At 32.1% G+C, this 16,703-nt stretch overlaps 3 protein-coding genes across 4 annotated transcripts; all 3 read right to left on the reverse strand.

Moving 5' to 3' along the window:
- Positions 1–251: 251 nt before the first annotated feature.
- eEF2 (eukaryotic translation elongation factor 2) lies at positions 252–5,807 on the reverse strand. Of its 2 annotated transcripts, none has more exons than XM_017897440.1 (14): positions 5,071–5,170; positions 4,586–4,800; positions 4,318–4,511; positions 3,807–4,015; positions 3,503–3,736; positions 3,315–3,428; positions 2,945–3,091; positions 2,524–2,764; positions 2,135–2,302; positions 1,669–1,958; positions 1,384–1,593; positions 1,120–1,302; positions 779–1,036; positions 252–540 (listed from the first exon to the last, which is right to left on the reverse strand). In XM_017897440.1, the coding sequence occupies exons 1-14, from the start codon at positions 5,071–5,073 to the stop codon at positions 472–474; spliced, it is 2,535 nt and encodes an 844-aa protein (XP_017752929.1). In that variant the 5' UTR covers positions 5,074–5,170; the 3' UTR covers positions 252–471. The 2 variants fall into 2 exon arrangements, with proteins under 2 accessions (XP_017752929.1, XP_017752921.1); XM_017897432.1 differs by lacking the exon at positions 5,071–5,170 and adding an exon at positions 5,715–5,807 and having other exon boundaries at positions 257–540.
- Positions 5,808–6,776: 969 nt separating this feature from the next.
- On the reverse strand, positions 6,777–12,387 carry LOC108545498 (zinc finger protein 474-like). The gene is made up of 8 exons (XM_017897158.1): positions 12,306–12,387; positions 11,139–11,649; positions 10,526–10,988; positions 9,455–9,571; positions 8,373–8,462; positions 8,034–8,294; positions 7,650–7,821; positions 6,777–7,091 (listed from the first exon to the last, which is right to left on the reverse strand). The coding sequence occupies exons 1-8, from the start codon at positions 12,385–12,387 to the stop codon at positions 6,931–6,933; spliced, it is 1,857 nt and encodes a 618-aa protein (XP_017752647.1). The 3' UTR covers positions 6,777–6,930.
- A 1,374-nt stretch (positions 12,388–13,761) lies between these two features.
- On the reverse strand, positions 13,762–16,380 carry LOC108545489 (cactin, spliceosome C complex subunit). Its single transcript, XM_017897147.1, has 6 exons — positions 16,148–16,380; positions 15,220–16,067; positions 14,962–15,138; positions 14,685–14,883; positions 14,098–14,596; positions 13,762–14,016 (listed from the first exon to the last, which is right to left on the reverse strand). Exons 1-6 carry the CDS (start codon positions 16,378–16,380, stop codon positions 13,828–13,830), a joined length of 2,145 nt encoding a protein of 714 aa, XP_017752636.1. The 3' UTR covers positions 13,762–13,827.
- Positions 16,381–16,703: the final 323 nt, after the last annotated feature.

The raw sequence follows: 16,703 nt of genomic DNA on the forward strand, positions 1-16,703 counted from the left end.
AGTACATTGCTGTCGTAGATTTTCTGTTATCAGTAACTTCAAAATTCGTCCAATTGTTTGAGAATACCAACAGAAACAGTAAAATTAACTGTAGTAAAAAAGCAATGTAAAAAATGACAATTTTTTGTTTCCATTCTTTTTATATGAAATTGGTAATAAGTTACCACCACAATAAAAATAACAATTGAATCTGATGCTGATATGCTAAAAACATAAAGCCACTAGGATCTTAATAATGTGGCATGCTTAATTAAATAAATGTATAAAATATTTCTCCTTGCGCTAACATGCGTACTTTCCATTATAATTACAATTTATTTTTTTTTTCATATTTATAATCATGTATTTCTCGCAGTTCTTTGCACAAAACAAAGTTCATAATAAACCGATGTAGATTGTATACGGTTCGAGCGATATTAATTGAATTACAATATTTAAATAGATATTTAAATATGGTGCGCGAATCTATGGTTACAATTTGTCAAGGTATGCACTCAAATCTGGGAGACCTCCCCTCAATCCTTTTCTTTTACGTGTTTCCTATAGAAATAAGGATAATTATATTTAATAATGATTAAATATATATATACATACTGCATAAAGAAAGGAAAATATAAATTTGTATGTTTCCCTATTCAAGTAAACCAGAATATTATGCTGGAATACTAAACAAAAAACAGTTCCTTTCCCACGAGATTAAAAATGATAATGTATATACATTTACCCATTACCATCAGTTATGATCGTGGATATACATTAATTTTAGAATAAAAATTACCTGCACAACTTGATAAGGTCTAGAAGTAGGTTCCATTGGATCACCGGGTAAAATTTGCCAGTGGTCGAATACACACTGTGGGAAAGCCTGTCCTCCGGTATTAGAACGCAAGTCGGCAGTAAAACCGAAGGACTCATTGACTGGAAGATATGCTTTAACTACGAACATAGGTGTACCAGCAATCTGTTGCTCTTCAAATACATGACCTCTTCTTCGATTAAGCACACCATAGATACCACCGACGGCTGTTTCAGGGCACTAAAGAAATTTTATATTATTAAAATATAAGAAACTAACATACTAATTACGAATTATTTAATAAGTTCCAAAATGAAATTTACTTGAATTTCGCATAAGTAAACTGGTTCCATAAGTCGTGGAGAGGCAGTGAGAAGACAAGCATAAAGACAACGTCTTGTGGTAGGAATAATTTGACCACCACCTCTATGAATAGCGTCAGCATGTAACGTCACATCGTGAATATTGAAGCGTACACCTCTTAAATTTTCTTCCGAAAGAACACCCTATAAAATAGGATAATATAAATATAATTAATATAAATAAAAAATGGTTTTGAATATTCTTTCTTTTCTATAATATTGTACCTCTTTCGTGGCCCATTGGAATCCAGCTACAACAGAATCTTTAACTTCATTAAGATATTGTACTCCTTTCGTACAATCTACGAGGATATTGGGTCCAGTTCCATCGGGTCCAAAGCACCAAATCTTTCTAGCTTCGGTTACATCGTAATCGTACTTTTCATTCAAATAACGAGCACGTATTTTGAAGTCATCCCTTGGATTAACATCGCCCTATAAAGTTATAAAGGTTAAATAGAAATAAAATAAGAATATTAATCATAATTTTATAGAAGATTATATATGTACACTATCAATATCTTCAGCAAGACCATCAGGCATAGGACACGCCATCATGAACAAACGATTATGTTTATTAGGTGATTTAGAAAGACACATTTGATTCGATTGTTCCGAAATTGTTTCTCTGTATGAAACAACTGGATCCGATTTCTTAATAGGTATACAAGCATGATCTTCTTCTAAATCCTTCAAACAAATTTCAAGGTGAAGTTCTCCAGCACCAGCAATAATGTGTTCCCCTGATTCTTCGATTATACATTGTACCATAGGATCTGACTTTGCCAAACGTTTAAGACCTGAATAAAATCACCTTGTTAACAAAATATTAATACTTTCATCGAATATAGTTTAAATAATAATCAGTTTCAGATTTGTAACTAAAATCATGGTCGGTCAGAACCCAATGCTCTAAAATATGATATCATCCTAACATGAACATCAAACTGCAGCAAATTATAGAAAGTAAATGTACCTTCGACTAATTTGGGTAAATCAGCTGGATTTTTGGGTTCAACAGCAACACGAACGACAGGTGAAACAGAGAATTTCATAACTTTCATGTTGTGTGCATCCTTAAACGTGGTAATAGTACCAGTCTTTACTAAGAATTGATCAACACCAACAAGTCCGCAAATATTACCTGTTTTAAATTATAAAATACCTTGTAATTATATATATATATATGTACATAGAATTAAATATTTTAATGTTATTAGTTTAAATGTCAGTTGGCCGTTCTATTGTCGTTCAAAAGATATCAGAACAGGTCTGTGAGAACAATCATCATTGTATTATTTAACTTTTAAATTTAAATTAAAATTTAGGCTCAAAAATATAGAGTAGTACTGATGATTTACTAACCAGAAGGCACATCTTCAATTGCTTCAACGTAACGACCCATCATCAAAATCGTACGCTGGATAGCTTTCTCATAAAGATCTTCTTTCTTACCCGGTTGGAAGTTAGGTCCCATGATACGCGCTTTCATTCCAGTACTTACTTTTCCAGAAAATACACGACCAAATGCATAGAAGCGACCCTTATCAGAAGTCGGTACCATTTTTGAAATGTACATCATAAGTGGTCCATTTGGATCACAATTCTGTAAAATAGTGTTCCAATTAAGTATAAACTCAGTAAATTGAATTCACAAAATAAGAGTTTATATTAATTAAATAATACACATTTATCATATACAATTCAGAACAAATTTGTCAAATAAGCTCATGAGACAAAATAAATATAATATCTTTTATTTTAAAAATATTGTAAACATACATACTTTGATACCAATTGCAGCCTCGTCATCAAGGGGGCCTTCGTATAACATTTCCATACGATATTTCTGAGCTGTAACAGGAGATGGCAAGTGAATAGCAATCATCTGAAGTAAAGCTTCTCCAGCTGGCAACCAAGTTCTCATGACAACCTAAAATGTAAAATCATACTAAAGTAAAATCACATATAACTATTTAATTAATTATTTAAAACTAAAATATTATCAGATAAAGCGCATATAATCGATCAAAGAAATTCAGTAGAGGTGTCAGAAAAAATTTAAAGCAATCATCATAAATATCCCCCCCCCTCCCCCCCTCCAAAGAGTAATAAAAAGAAGGCAAGTTAAACTGATAGTTCAGAAAAAGTATTACCTTAAGAAGAGCTTTGCCATCTTTATCTTTATCTTCTGGTTTTAAAACTATTCCTAATTTTTGGAGCAGGTTGTCTGCTTCTTCTTTTTTGTAATTCATAATACTATCAAATACCTATTGATTAATATATCAATGTTAATAAAAGAAATCTGAGTTTTATTATTATAACTAGTTTACAGTTAACACACCTTATAAATTGGATCTAAAACGTACATACAGAAGGATCTTTTGTTATCTGTTTCCTTCTGTTTACTCCACTTCTTAGTTTTAGGATTAAAGAATGATTCTCCCCATAGTCTATTCATAAGTTTCACAACATCAATTTTGAATTTCTCAGCATACATTTCAGAGAATTGTTTTAATGTAAATGCCCAACCATGAAGACCAGAACCAAAACCAACTGAACCTTTGCTAGGATCTACCTATTTATGATAAATATACATGTGTAATATTAAAACATTACTCTATAGGAATAAAGATAACTTTACTTACTCTAACTTCACCCATGGGACCATCATCGTCTGAATATGTCGCTATAATAACGTTAACGTTTTCGACAATACGTTGGAAAGTTTGGTAAAGATCTTCACTATCAAGTTGAAGTTCTAAAAGTGCTCTGTCCATTTTGTTCATGAATAGTACTGGTTTTATACGCTCAGCAATAGCTTGGCGAAGTACAGTTTCTGTCTGTACACATACACCTTAAGAAAATTACAAGAAAATTATGATTCAAAGTATCAGGGATAAAAAGGGAAAATAAAATTATAGTATAAAACTGTAGCAATTGTGTCGTAGCGTATTAGTCTAGGACATAAAGATAGAGGTCCACTAACAGCGTTTAAACACAGCTGCTATCATTTTAATCTCCTTCCATTAATGCACCATCAACACGGTCTATGTATATCAGTCAGTCATTAAACAAACTGATATACTACAGAGTAACGCTTTTTGTGCTGGAAGGAATATTAGTTTAACTCAAATAGTTAGTATTTAAAATACATACCAGACACACAATCAACAACTACAAGGGCTCCATCAGTTACACGAAGCGCAGCAGTTACTTCACTGGAGAAGTCAACATGACCAGGCGAATCAATAAGATTGATCAAGAAACCTTTTTCGTCTTTATCACGCTGATCAGGATTTCTAATGAAAACTAAATCTTTCTCCTCAAGTGCAAAGAACATAGAAATAGCACTATAATAAAATTGAAAATATTATTTATAGAAAGACAACTAAAATTAACAATTGATAAAAATGAATAAACTTACGTAGATTTAATAGTAATACAACGTTCTTGTTCATCCTTGCGGGTATCAGTGAATCTAGTCTCACCAGCTTTAGCACCAGCAATAATACCGGCCTTGGACACAAGGGAGTCAGTCAAAGTTGACTTTCCATGATCAACATGTGCAATAACGGACATATTTCTGATATTTTTCTTTTTGTCCATCATGGCACGTATCTCGTCCACTGTGAAGTTCACCTGTAACCAATAAAAAAAATTTGATTATTACAAAATATACATATACATACATACATACATATATATATATATATATATATAGAAAAATATATATATATCTTGTATATAGATTGAAATATTGATTGAACTGATTATAACATAAAATAATATTAAGCATTTAGCAAATTAATTTTAAATTTATAATGTTAAATGTACTGCTTTTTAATGTGTTTTCAATACTGCTCTAAAATGTGGAATATAGAACTTGAAAGAAATGATCTTCATACTGACCATATTGAATTCAAAGCTTGACAAATCTTGACAAATATAATCAACATATATATGTTATTATTTACACTAAAGAGAAATATATTCTTGTGTGGACACTTTTAGTTGAACAGCTTTTTATATTAGAGTAATTCCTGACCCTAAAGTGTTACAATATCCTCACTTTCTATATGCAGTGTGCAAGATATTCGACATGTTTCTCTGTACAATGACGATCGAGGATGTTTTCGTAAGGTTTCCAATTCACCAGAAACCGTCGAGAATTTTTCTTGAAGACTCACGATGTTCCGAGAGCATGCTGATTCGTATCAAGAGCCTTACAAAACTCCATGACACGTTGCCTCTTGAACAAGAGACGAAACATATTTGAACTTCGAACATAGATAACTTTGAACCTTTGTGTCGGAAAATTTTCAGGAATGTTTCGCCAGAATTTTTGTAGAACCTTCCGAGATTTTAGCCCCGGCATATCCATCGCGAGCCTCAAAATTTGTCTTCAAAGAGAGTTGCGCAATCCCAAGTAATCCGCCAGTTTTCAATTTTTCCAAACCCAGGTGACATTCGGTCTTCAAAAATATTCATACCTCTGCACTCCACACATCGTACAGATTTACACGTACGTGATATTCTATAAAGATTGTACATACCATTTTGGATGTTGTCCGATTTCCGTTGGCCTGGTCAGAACTATACGTGCACCAACAATGGCGGACTCCCTGGGAAAGAACAGGAGTTCTGTGAAAGGGACGAGCGTTTTGTATTCGATAGAGGGCACCCCTTGTCACGCGTATTTCGTGTCGTACACAGGGCCAATTGGAATTTTGTAATCCCTACCACGTGGCTTAATTTGCGCACGCAGCTTACAACCGATCGTATATGAGTTTAAATGCAATCCGTTAATCTGTAGTAGTTCATATAACAGCAATAGCTGTTTGGTGCTGCCACCTGACAGTTTAAATTAAGATTTAAGTAACATTCATAATAAAACTTTCAGTTTTAATTCAGTCTTTTTCATTTGTTGCAAATATTAAAATAAAATAATTTTATTAAAAATTACAAAACATTTCCATATGAAAGGGAAAGGAAGGACGAAAGGGGTATGTATAAAAGAAGATATAGTTCAAAGGTTACGAAAAGAACGTCACTTAGATATGAATATATTTATCACTGAATATTATATCCTTATTTTCTCTTACACGTTGTAATCGTATAAAATACTGCATTGATTCAATAAGGAAAATGATACGAGGTATCTATCACATTAAATGTAGACCAATATACAAAAGACATATTAATTACATATGTACTAAGAAAATAGTAACGATTGTGCATTTTCTTGTATAATAGTTCTACATAGAAACGTTAATGCCAGTGCAGTGTACATCGATACATATTATCGATTATCTATTACATCGATACACTACATATCAATACTCTACATTGATATAGTAGATAAAAGTGTTGCATTCTCGTAAAGATTAAATAATATTTTTACTATTAGTTTTTTAATTTTATCCATATTTTCATATTGATACTTATAAATTAAAAAATTATATATAAAATTCATCTACAGCCAATTGAAATGTAACGTACTCAACACAAAAAAAAAAAATTATAAAATCGACTTTATTATTATTCAGTGTATTTATGTGTATTTATTTTTTATGAAATATTAAATCATTACTATTTTTCCAAAAACAAAAGCGCGTTATTATTTACAGTTCAAAATAATTAGATCATTTATCTACAACTTCATTAGTTAATAAAATACTCCAGTTTTAGTTCAATAAACATTGATGAAATTTTTATCGAAATAAAGTTGTAGCTGTAAATCTTCTAATTATTTTATACTGCACATATTATTTAGCGACTACCCTTGCAGCTTCGTTCATGAACGCTTACACGATCAGGATTGAAAGTCCTTCCACATCGTTTACATGGGATCAATTGTAGTAAATGAGTTTTCCAACTGGCCTCTGCCATTGCATCTATATCAACTATCATATTCCCAGTTTCTGAGTCACCTGTGTGTAAATTACTTTCATAAATATTTCGACCCTTGATTAATAAAAAAAAGTTCATAAGCTAAAAACAATGTATAATAAATCGTTACGTTCTTTATTGCTTATATGTGCACTTGAAAGGGTATTATTCTTCTATTATAACTTAAGCCTTCATCTTGCTCAATGTAATAAAGATTATTTGCGGCATTTGATAAAGCTCGACTTTATAACTTCCGGTTTGTAACTATGCCTGCCTCTAATCAATATAATTACACTGACCTTAAGTTCATTGGTAGCATGCAACTGATATTTACCTTTCTCGCACAATGATCTCATTGATTATTCAAGACCAATGTAAAGATTACAGATTCGATATAAATTAAAAGTGGAAAATGGGAAAACCATGCACCAGTTTTCCGAATAAAAGAGTTTCTGTTCAATCAGTCATCGTGGTTGTTCGACTCGTGACATCAATTAAGATTAAAATCGACGTGAGTATTAGAATATTTCGTGCTAATTTAAGTAACTTCGTATAATAAATAAATAAAGCTACAAAACCGTATAAAAAAATTTACTTACAAGTGTAGATAATTTCAGGTTTCTCTGGCTCCTTTCTCCTCTGATCTAATGGTAATCTCTCGTTCTCCACGTGCCACTTCTTCAAACATTGCGGCTCATGAATAGCTATGCTAGTCGATCCGAAATCTCTGCCACATATGTAACATGTGACTGTCTTCTTCTGCGCATTATCCTAAAATCAATTTTCTCCAAGTAACTATTTTATCGATTATCTTTATTAATTAATAACACTCAAGCGTAAAATGACATAATTTTATTTGTAATAAACAGTATCAAAAATGTATACATAAAATTTAACGTGTACAACTGGTTATTTTGTGGATGATCGCGTGGGAACGCTTATGCAAATTGGATAATATAAGCATGCCTTCCAACACGACTCACCCCCGTTGGGCTGCTTAGATTTTTCTGCACTAACGCCATGTCTGAATTCTGTTGTCGACTCGGTTCTTTCCTTCGAGAATTCGACGACTGCTTATCTTTCTCTGCTTGCATTCGCTTGATACATTGAGGCTCATGTATCTTTATACTTTTTGTACCATAGTTTCTGCCACAAGATTGACAAGTAACCATAGGTGGTCCTACTCTCGATGTACTGGCGCTTTTTTCCCCAAGAAGACTTCCTGGTTTCTCAGACTCGGAATTCTACAGGTTAAAAAATTGTAATAAATAGTTGACATACTATTTGAACAAAAGATTGTAAAATTAAACAGATATTTTCACCTTTGTAGGAGCCTTACAGCTTCTCTGATGCACCGTCAATCGTTCCGGTAGAAACGTTCTTCCGCATTTCGAGCAAGGAACTAATTGTGCCTGGAAGTATACAATTTGCTGGTATTACTTCGACTTATGCTTTGGCTTACGCTTTTTACACGATTAACGTGCCAGTCAGCACGAACTCTTAGAGAGAAAAGTTTTTCTTGAAATTTTAAACTTAACGAGTCGCAATGCGGCTATTAGTTTTTAGATCAAACATGCCGTTGCTCTTAAACAGGCAAGCCTCTGTGATAAATGTGGGGCAGCACCTTGAACACGATAGGACTAGAGCAATTACAGTGCGTGACATGCTACCTATGTGGAACCAGAGACTCCACGCGGATTTCATTGAACGCACCGTTTCTAGGTATGCGTTGGAATTATGCAAGGGTGAACTTTAACAAGTCACTTTACTACAATAATGTATAGTACAATCGATGCGATCAGTGCGGAGCATGTTTCTCCATAAAAATATTTGCATATTTTAAATTAGCATGGAATTTGCAATTTTGCATCTCTTAGCATTCATTTTCATAAAATGAAGAAAATTAAACAATATAGAACAATAGGTGATATGCGAATAGAAATAAGCAAATGAAAATGTAAATAAATAAACTGAAAACGTAAACAAACAAAGCAGAGGTCAATAAACAAAGTTGAGAATATAAATAATAAATGAGCAAACTCTATCATCTAAAATAAAAATATCCATTAAAAATCAAAAAACTGAGTAAAAGAACATTTTGTCAATATTTTTTATCATCCACGATTTTTTGCATCAAAATTATATTACCAGAATTTATGTAATTGCATTACATCACCGTCTGGTAAAGACTGCCGTCAGCCATGACAAACATAGTAGAGTGACTCATTCCACTAATCGAAACATGTTCATCCATAAAGGGAAATAAGGAATTATTGACGAGATAAAATTTACTAGAACGTGTAAAAAACTAATTTAATGACTGAAATGACTAAAATTCTATTTAGTCAAAGTCTATAACTCAAATTCACGTGTTTTAGGAAATGTTTAAATTGTGGCAAAATACCTGGCTTTCTTCCCATGCTGCTATATTCCATTCTGAATGATTGATAGTGATGTCAGGCCTTTGAGGTGTCGGTCGTCTTTGGTTCACGGGCAAAGAATTATTCTCTCGTTCCCATTTCTGTCATCATTAACATTCATCAATTATATTGTTATATTAAGCTGTAACTTTAGATATCATTGACAAGAGATTATTTCTCAAAGAAAATCCATAAATCTATCATGTGAACTTCTGAGAGCAAACATTACCTCGTTATTTAATAAAATTGTTCTCAAAAGCTAAAAAGAATATTTAAGATTTTATGTATTCGATACTGAATTAACAACGAATCGACTATGACGCCAATCGACTAAATATCAAAGTGAAAATGAATATGAATTTCAAAGCGATTCGCAGTAAAGCAGGATGATGAGTACGATCATATCGATCTACACACGAGACGTAATTTTTTATCGTGGATAGTCCATAGATGAATGTATAGACTCAGTTAAGGTAGTGTATAAATGGATCGAACAAAGTGTATATAAACTGCGGCTTACGTGTAAATTACACAGAACTGATCACCTCGTGCCTACATTCACCTATAGTGAACTAGTGCTAAGTGCCAGTTCACGTGCATGTATGAATATTTTTCATATCAACTAGATAGATGGAATCGCGTAAGTACGTGTGTGTATATCGATCTTATAAAGAGCCTTGACGTATTATGTGTCTTCATAGGGATTCAATAATATTCGTGCATTGTGTATCGCATACCATTAAGAGTATGAATAATATATAAAGTTCAAGTTCAATGTAAAATTAAATGCCTCGCCTGCAAATAACGAGTTATGAGAAAAATTCTTCCTATCAATAAAATGAGAGATAAACATTCTATTTCTTCTTAAGGTAAAAGTAGATTGCGCTAATCATCCGATAGATTAAAAACTATTTTAATGAGCCGATAGAGAAGAATCAATATTATTATAAAAACTACTTGCTAAAAAACTAAAGTATAATAAACAGAATTTGATCGCAAAAACTGATAAAATTTAAAGACAAGAAATTATAATGATACATTCACGAGTGACTTACCTGCATGCATCTGGGCTCATGAATAGGAAAGCTGGCAGTACCAAATTCACGACCACATATGTAACAAGTGATGGACCTTGGCCCTTTCTTCATTGGCGCTGAAGAAGGCCTAGATGATATATTGGATTGTTCCTGATTGCGTGATTCCTGATCGACCATTTCCTCCACTTTGTTCTTATTCTTATCGCTATGAAAATTCAAGGCGACGGGTTTCTGAACAATTTTCGGTACCGTGGTCTTTGTTTTCAAACTCGGAGGGCTGTCCTTTGGCTTGGGAAAGGTGCCCTTTGGATGACTGTGGAACCTTTCCGGCTGATCCGATTTTCCGCAGCTCTTGCAAGGTTCTGGAGCGCTTTTCGTCGAAGAAGATGTAAACACCTCCAGATCATTCTGTATGATTGGTCTTGAATCCCTCTTCTTCAACGTGGACAAAGAGAAAACCTTATGGCTGGCTGTTCCGTTCCTAATTGATACATGATTACAATTAATTTTGAATTTATTCTGCTTCTTCTTTCTTTAATTTTTCTCGCAAACAATTTTTGTTATTTCTATAAATAAATATCTCTGTTACGAATCTTTGCAATTTCCAAATTTCCTGCAGACTATCACGAACCTATTGTTATTGTTATCCAGTTTCGTATTATCCAAGCCTTTTTTCGTAGGAATCACATCCTGACCGCCTATACGCGCTTGCTTCTGCATCTTAGATGATACCACAGACACGTCGTATCCGAGTCTCGGGTCTAGAATTTGTTTAATGCTACGCCGTTTGTAACGTACGGAGGAGGGACCGCTGCACCACGTCGCCTCACCGTTCGACGTTGGGCTATATTGTTGTCGTTCAGCCCCGGTGACGTTTTGCCGGTACCTTGACGACGAAGGGAACGACGACGTTTCCCCACTAATTGATTTCGGAAGATGAAATCGCGTCATCGAGCCAACGAGTAACTCCTTGTTACGAAGAGATATGTCTAACTTGTCTATGAGATCCGGGTCCAGCACACTCTGTTTACCTAAGTTCGCGGTCTTCGGCCTGTTCGATTTGTTGTATAAAGAAACGCCATGTCTCATCTTTGGCGGCCAAGTATCCGGTGTTTTTAATTTGCTTCGTTGCTTCTCTCTCTCTAAATCATTTTCACAATTTTTAATTTTTGCGTATAAAAGAAACAATTTTATAGTTAGAAATCAAAGGTTTGTTCTCTAAATAGTTGTAAATTATTAAGAAATTAATGTTGATGATAATGTTGTTATTTTAATAATAAATTATATCTGCAATTAGAAAGAAGGATCATTTGTCTATTCTTAGGTCTAGTGTATGGAAAATTACTATCATTTGCAGATCAACTGAATAGAATAGTTATGATCGAACTATAATTATAGTCGGTTATAATATGTAATATAAAATATAAAAGTTCAAGATGAATTTCTAAACTTAATTTAAAAAAAGGTCGTTGATTATATTTTTGTATACAGAAATAGAATTTTTCTCCCCAATGCTAATTTTCTAAAAATGATTACCGCCTACGTTCATCTTTACTCTTCAGTTTTACAGTTAACAAAGTATTAGGTACTGTAGGCTATATAATTCCTTGACTTTAATTACAGTTTCATTATAATCTATTTTTGAATTTAACTTCATGCATAAAATAACCGTGTAATTATTATTAAAAATAACTAACTTCGTTTTGTTATATACAGCAATATTAAAATAAAAAGAAGTTACTAATTATTTTCTTTTTTGTTTCTTTTTGTTAATAATAATATGATAATTTCTACTTACTTTCCAACATGTCTGAATCATCCCTAATCACTAAAAAAGTTTTCTCAGATAAAAGCGGCGGCGGGCTCTCGTTCCATTCCATGGTTTTTACAATTGACGCCGTGAATACAGTAATTTATCACTTTGAATTTACAGATAATGTTACAGACAATTGGAAATATTTATTTTATGCTTCTTCGGTACACTGTCGTAAAAATAATTTTATATTTCAATAGTAAATAAATCGGTATTTAAAATGACATAATAGCTTTTTACACAAATTTGTCAATATGTTGTAAAATGAATAAAAAGTGTGATCGCTTATAATAAGACACACTTAAATTTTATCATTCTTGTAATTGATTCTTAATACGAATTTCTGACTCTCTGGCATTTATTATTGATTGTAAACAAATTTTCCTTTAGCCTTTAAATTGTTGCTTTCCACTATCAGTTCACTGAATTTAGCTTCTAATAAAATATTCATGGTGTCAAACTTCTGTAATTTTTTCGATCCCCATGAAGAAATTTAATTATAGTTTTAATTATATACTTGTATGACATTTGTCTATTCGAATATCAATTTGATCACAATATTTTAAGTCACAATGCCAACACTTGCACGTTTAATAAATGTTTGTGAACCAGTAAATACATAAATGTAAAGATTATCATTAAAATAATATTATATTACGAAAAAGTTACAAACTTCTAAAATAAAACATAGATGCACATACGTCTTCTTTTCTAAACATCGTATAATAGGTACAGATTAAACATAAACATTTTTTTAAATAATGGACAAAAATATGTCTCTATATTGACCGGTTCGTAGAGATCATTGAAGCAGTTCTTGACTTGTTTTTGTTAATCGACAAACTTCATTGTATTGATTTGAATTGTGCGCGACTTTTATGAAAGATATGCGATTTTAAACGCGTAACCCCTTGTCACAAAACAACCAGTGTACTGAGCTTCGGTTTACCTTGCCATTGGTCACATATAGCTTTTACCTTTCCCATTGTAGTTGACTATGAGAATACAGGTGGCTGCGAAAATCGATCCAACAACTACTATTAAACAACTGTACCGTCGTTTGTTTGTGTACGTTTTTGTTGTCATACCAAAATTTTATTACAACATTGATATTTTGTTATACATCAAAATTTTGAATGTTTATCCTTTTTTTTATTAATGTAATAAACATATTACATATTACACTTATCCCTTGTATTAATAATGCAGTTCGTACTACGTATATAATTTCAATATTATTAAATTGATTATTAAGCTATGTAGATAACAAAGTGAAACATTATTTGCATAATGGTTTCAATTTTGTAATAATGTTTTATTTAGAAATATGCGGGTACATAAGAGGTACAGAGAAAGTAAATTTGTATACATCTGCGCACAAAATTGCGCAATTTTATTTATATACCTCATTAAAAATGTGAATCCTCAGTTAATATAATTATTATAAAAGCTAAATAATTCCTATTTACAATAGATGTACATAACGTACATACATAAGATCAATACATTATCGTCGGTATCTATAACGCTTGAAATGAAACCACAATTGGAAGATGTTATTGTGAAATTGACACCTGAATCCACGTTTATATGAATATTCCCATTCTCTATTAACGATTTTAAATGCGATATCTTCGTAAGGTGGACCTGCATGAAATCGTAAAATGGCAAAATCTTTATTATCTGCACAGGGTGTCTGAAAATTATAATATTTTCATTAATGAAAAGTTTAAATGATTAACAGTAATATAGAATTAATTAAAATAATATGTCTTACCAAAAAATATTCAGGAGTTGTATTTTTATCTATTAGATCTGGATAAAATATATTAAATTTGTAACCTTGAACAATTTTTGGTGGTGGATTATCCATGTCATAATGGGTTTGATTATACTTATTCCATTCAAAACCAGTATGAACTCGGTTGAAGTATCTTGGCTTTCTAGGTCTATACTTGTCAGACCAAAGATAAATTTGTGCTTCTAAAGATGACTCGACACTAAATTGTGCTTCATCAGAACTCATGTTTTTACGTGCTTCTCTGTGCATCGCTTGTTCTTCTGCAGTCATAACATTCTGGATTTTTCGACCTGTACTGAGCACTTGATTTCTTGCATATTCTAATCGTTGATTGTCGTCCTCTTCTAAAGTAACTAATGTCCCTGGTTCAAGTTGAGAATACGGTATATACTTTGGAGAATAGCCTCCTGATTCATATTCACAAAAAGACTCTGACAAGAAAACATCAGCTGCATTATTAGCTTCTTGATCGTCACTGTAAATGTATAAAAGAAAAGTTCGTATAAATATATGAATTTTTCACATATGTAGATACATATAATATATGTAAAAAGGTAACATACTCTGATTGGCTTTCTTCACTTTTTTCTGTAACCGTACTGGGAACTGGTTCTTCTTGCTTTTCTGATTGTTCACCAGTCATTTGTGAAGTTTCGGTTTCATTTTCCGTTCTAGCTACACCTTGTTCAGCAATTAAAACTTCCAACTTTTTCCGTAAATTTTCTTGGTGCCGATCTCTTAACCGTGCTCTTGCCATATGCGCTGAGGAAAATAAATGATTGATATAAACATATAAATTAAATAGTTGAATTTCATTTATAGATAATTTTTTATGCTTACCTTTAAGTTGAGATAAAAGACTTTCCCAATATCCTATATCAACACCTTCAGGCTTTCCTGTAATTTTAGCTTCTATTTGTAGTTGCAAAGCTTCTAATTGTGCTGCTGTTTTTCCTTTAAAGATAGCAGTCACATCTTTAGCTACTGATTCATGTATTCCTTCCCTCCTGCCAACAGCTAGAAGATACAAATATTAATCATTTCTTAAGAATTATTACAAAAAAGCCTTGTTTATATAAGAAATTAAAAAATACTTACCAATTTCATATTCTGATCTTTCTAATTTTCGCAACTTATGCAATTCATCTTCAACAATTACTGTAATGTCATTCCAATAATCTAAATTTTTACCACGTTCTAATTCTTTATAAACTTTAATATCTTCAATGAGATCTTCTAAATCCTTCACATGTAATCCACGTAAATAAGTGTAAGGTTCATGCATTTCTACAGCATCAACTTCTTCTTCTGCACTGATGTACTTGGCAAGAAGATCAATCGGTTTAGCACGACCATCTTGTATTCTAATACGTGATCTTAATCTTGCTTGTTCTAAGTGAAATTGATCTTCTTGCCTAGCCCATTGCTCCAACTGAGCAGCTTCTTTTCCTCTTTGTAACATTGTCATTTCTTCTTCTCTTTGTTGTCTTTCCAATTCTCTTTCCTGTCTCCTTTTTTTAACTTTTTCCAATTCTCTTTTATTTTCTTCTTGTTTGTACCTGTTCCTAATTTCTAATTCTTCTCTACTTACACCAAGTAAACCTTCTTTCTCAAGTTTTTTAGACCATACAAATGTTGAAAGTAAATTTCCATCACCAAATGGATTATCTGTATTTGTATAATGTAAATAATCATTGTCCCAGCCCATTCTTTCTTTTCTTTTACGTTCTTTAGCTTCCTTCTTTCTTAAACGACGTAATCTTTTCTCTTCTGGTGTTTCTGTAGCTTTCATTAATTCCTTTTGACGTTTTCTGTCTTCAATTTGTTTCTGACGTTGTTTTTGAAGTTTTTCTAATAATTTTGTGGAATTCGATGAAGAATTAGATGAGGATACACTGCTAGACTCACTTAAACTTGATGAAGATGAAGATGAAGATGACGATGACCTAAAGTAAAAGAATGTTAAAATAATTATAAATTTTCCATTTATAACCTCAAAAATGATCATTTAAAGATATTCACTTACCTTCTTCTGCTTTTATGTTTCGTTGATTTTCTACGTGATTCAGAGGAATCTCTATGTCTAGACTTTTTATGACCAGAACTTTTAGATCGTTTATGTCTTGACTTAGATCTTTTGGAATGATTATTATATTCACTATCACTATCTTTATACGAAATTCTATCCTTATACTTACGCCAATCTCTATCTTCTTTCTTTAATCTATCATAATTTTTTCTATAAGAATATCTCTCCATTTTTATTAGAAATGTAATGTTCTTTCAAGAAAATTTACTATATGAATATTTCTATTCTGACACTTAACCTCATAAAAAATAATATATCAACGCAATAACGGCATCGAACGCCATTATTGAATTTAAGACAGCTGATTCCGGTTTACTACGTGTAAATTTCCGTTCACATTATATAAAACAACAAGACACAATAAATACCGATTATCTTTCTAGTTTTATAAAAATGTAATAAATTCATGAAAATGATTTGACTATTATTTCTATTTTAACATACAATCTTTTTTTAATTAACTGTCAACGACTAGGTAGTACCTTTCTTCCAC

This window comes from Eufriesea mexicana, unplaced genomic scaffold (genome assembly GCF_001483705.2).
Source record: "Eufriesea mexicana isolate 0111107269 unplaced genomic scaffold, ASM148370v2 scaffold4744748195, whole genome shotgun sequence".
Lineage (NCBI taxonomy): Eukaryota > Metazoa > Arthropoda > Insecta > Hymenoptera > Apidae > Eufriesea > Eufriesea mexicana.

What these genes read in the sequence shown, in the direction of transcription:
- eEF2 (XM_017897440.1), bottom strand. An exon ending in AGGCTGCAATTGGTATCAAA is followed by an intron (nt 2,765 to 2,944) that starts GTATGTATGTTT and finishes ACTATTTTACAG; the next exon opens with AATTGTGATCCAAATGGACC. An exon ending in TTTACTTATGCGAAATTCAA is followed by an intron (nt 1,037 to 1,119) that starts GTAAATTTCATT and finishes AAATTTCTTTAG; the next exon opens with TGCCCTGAAACAGCCGTCGG.
- LOC108545498 (XM_017897158.1), bottom strand. Translation starts at nt 12,387, where the DNA reads ATGGAATGGAACGAGAGCCCGCCGCCGCTTTTATCTGAGAAAACTTTT. An exon ending in TGATTCAGACATGTTGGAAA is followed by an intron (nt 11,650 to 12,305) that starts GTAAGTAGAAAT and finishes AAAATGATTTAG; the next exon opens with AGAGAGAGAAGCAACGAAGC. An exon ending in ATCTAAGCAGCCCAACGGGG is followed by an intron (nt 7,822 to 8,033) that starts GTGAGTCGTGTT and finishes AATTGATTTTAG; the next exon opens with GATAATGCGCAGAAGAAGAC.
- LOC108545489 (XM_017897147.1), bottom strand. Translation starts at nt 16,380, where the DNA reads ATGGAGAGATATTCTTATAGAAAAAATTATGATAGATTAAAGAAAGAA. An exon ending in AAGATCAGAATATGAAATTG is followed by an intron (nt 15,139 to 15,219) that starts GTAAGTATTTTT and finishes TGTATCTTCTAG; the next exon opens with CTGTTGGCAGGAGGGAAGGA. An exon ending in AGTGAAGAAAGCCAATCAGA is followed by an intron (nt 14,597 to 14,684) that starts GTATGTTACCTT and finishes ATACATTTACAG; the next exon opens with TGACGATCAAGAAGCTAATA.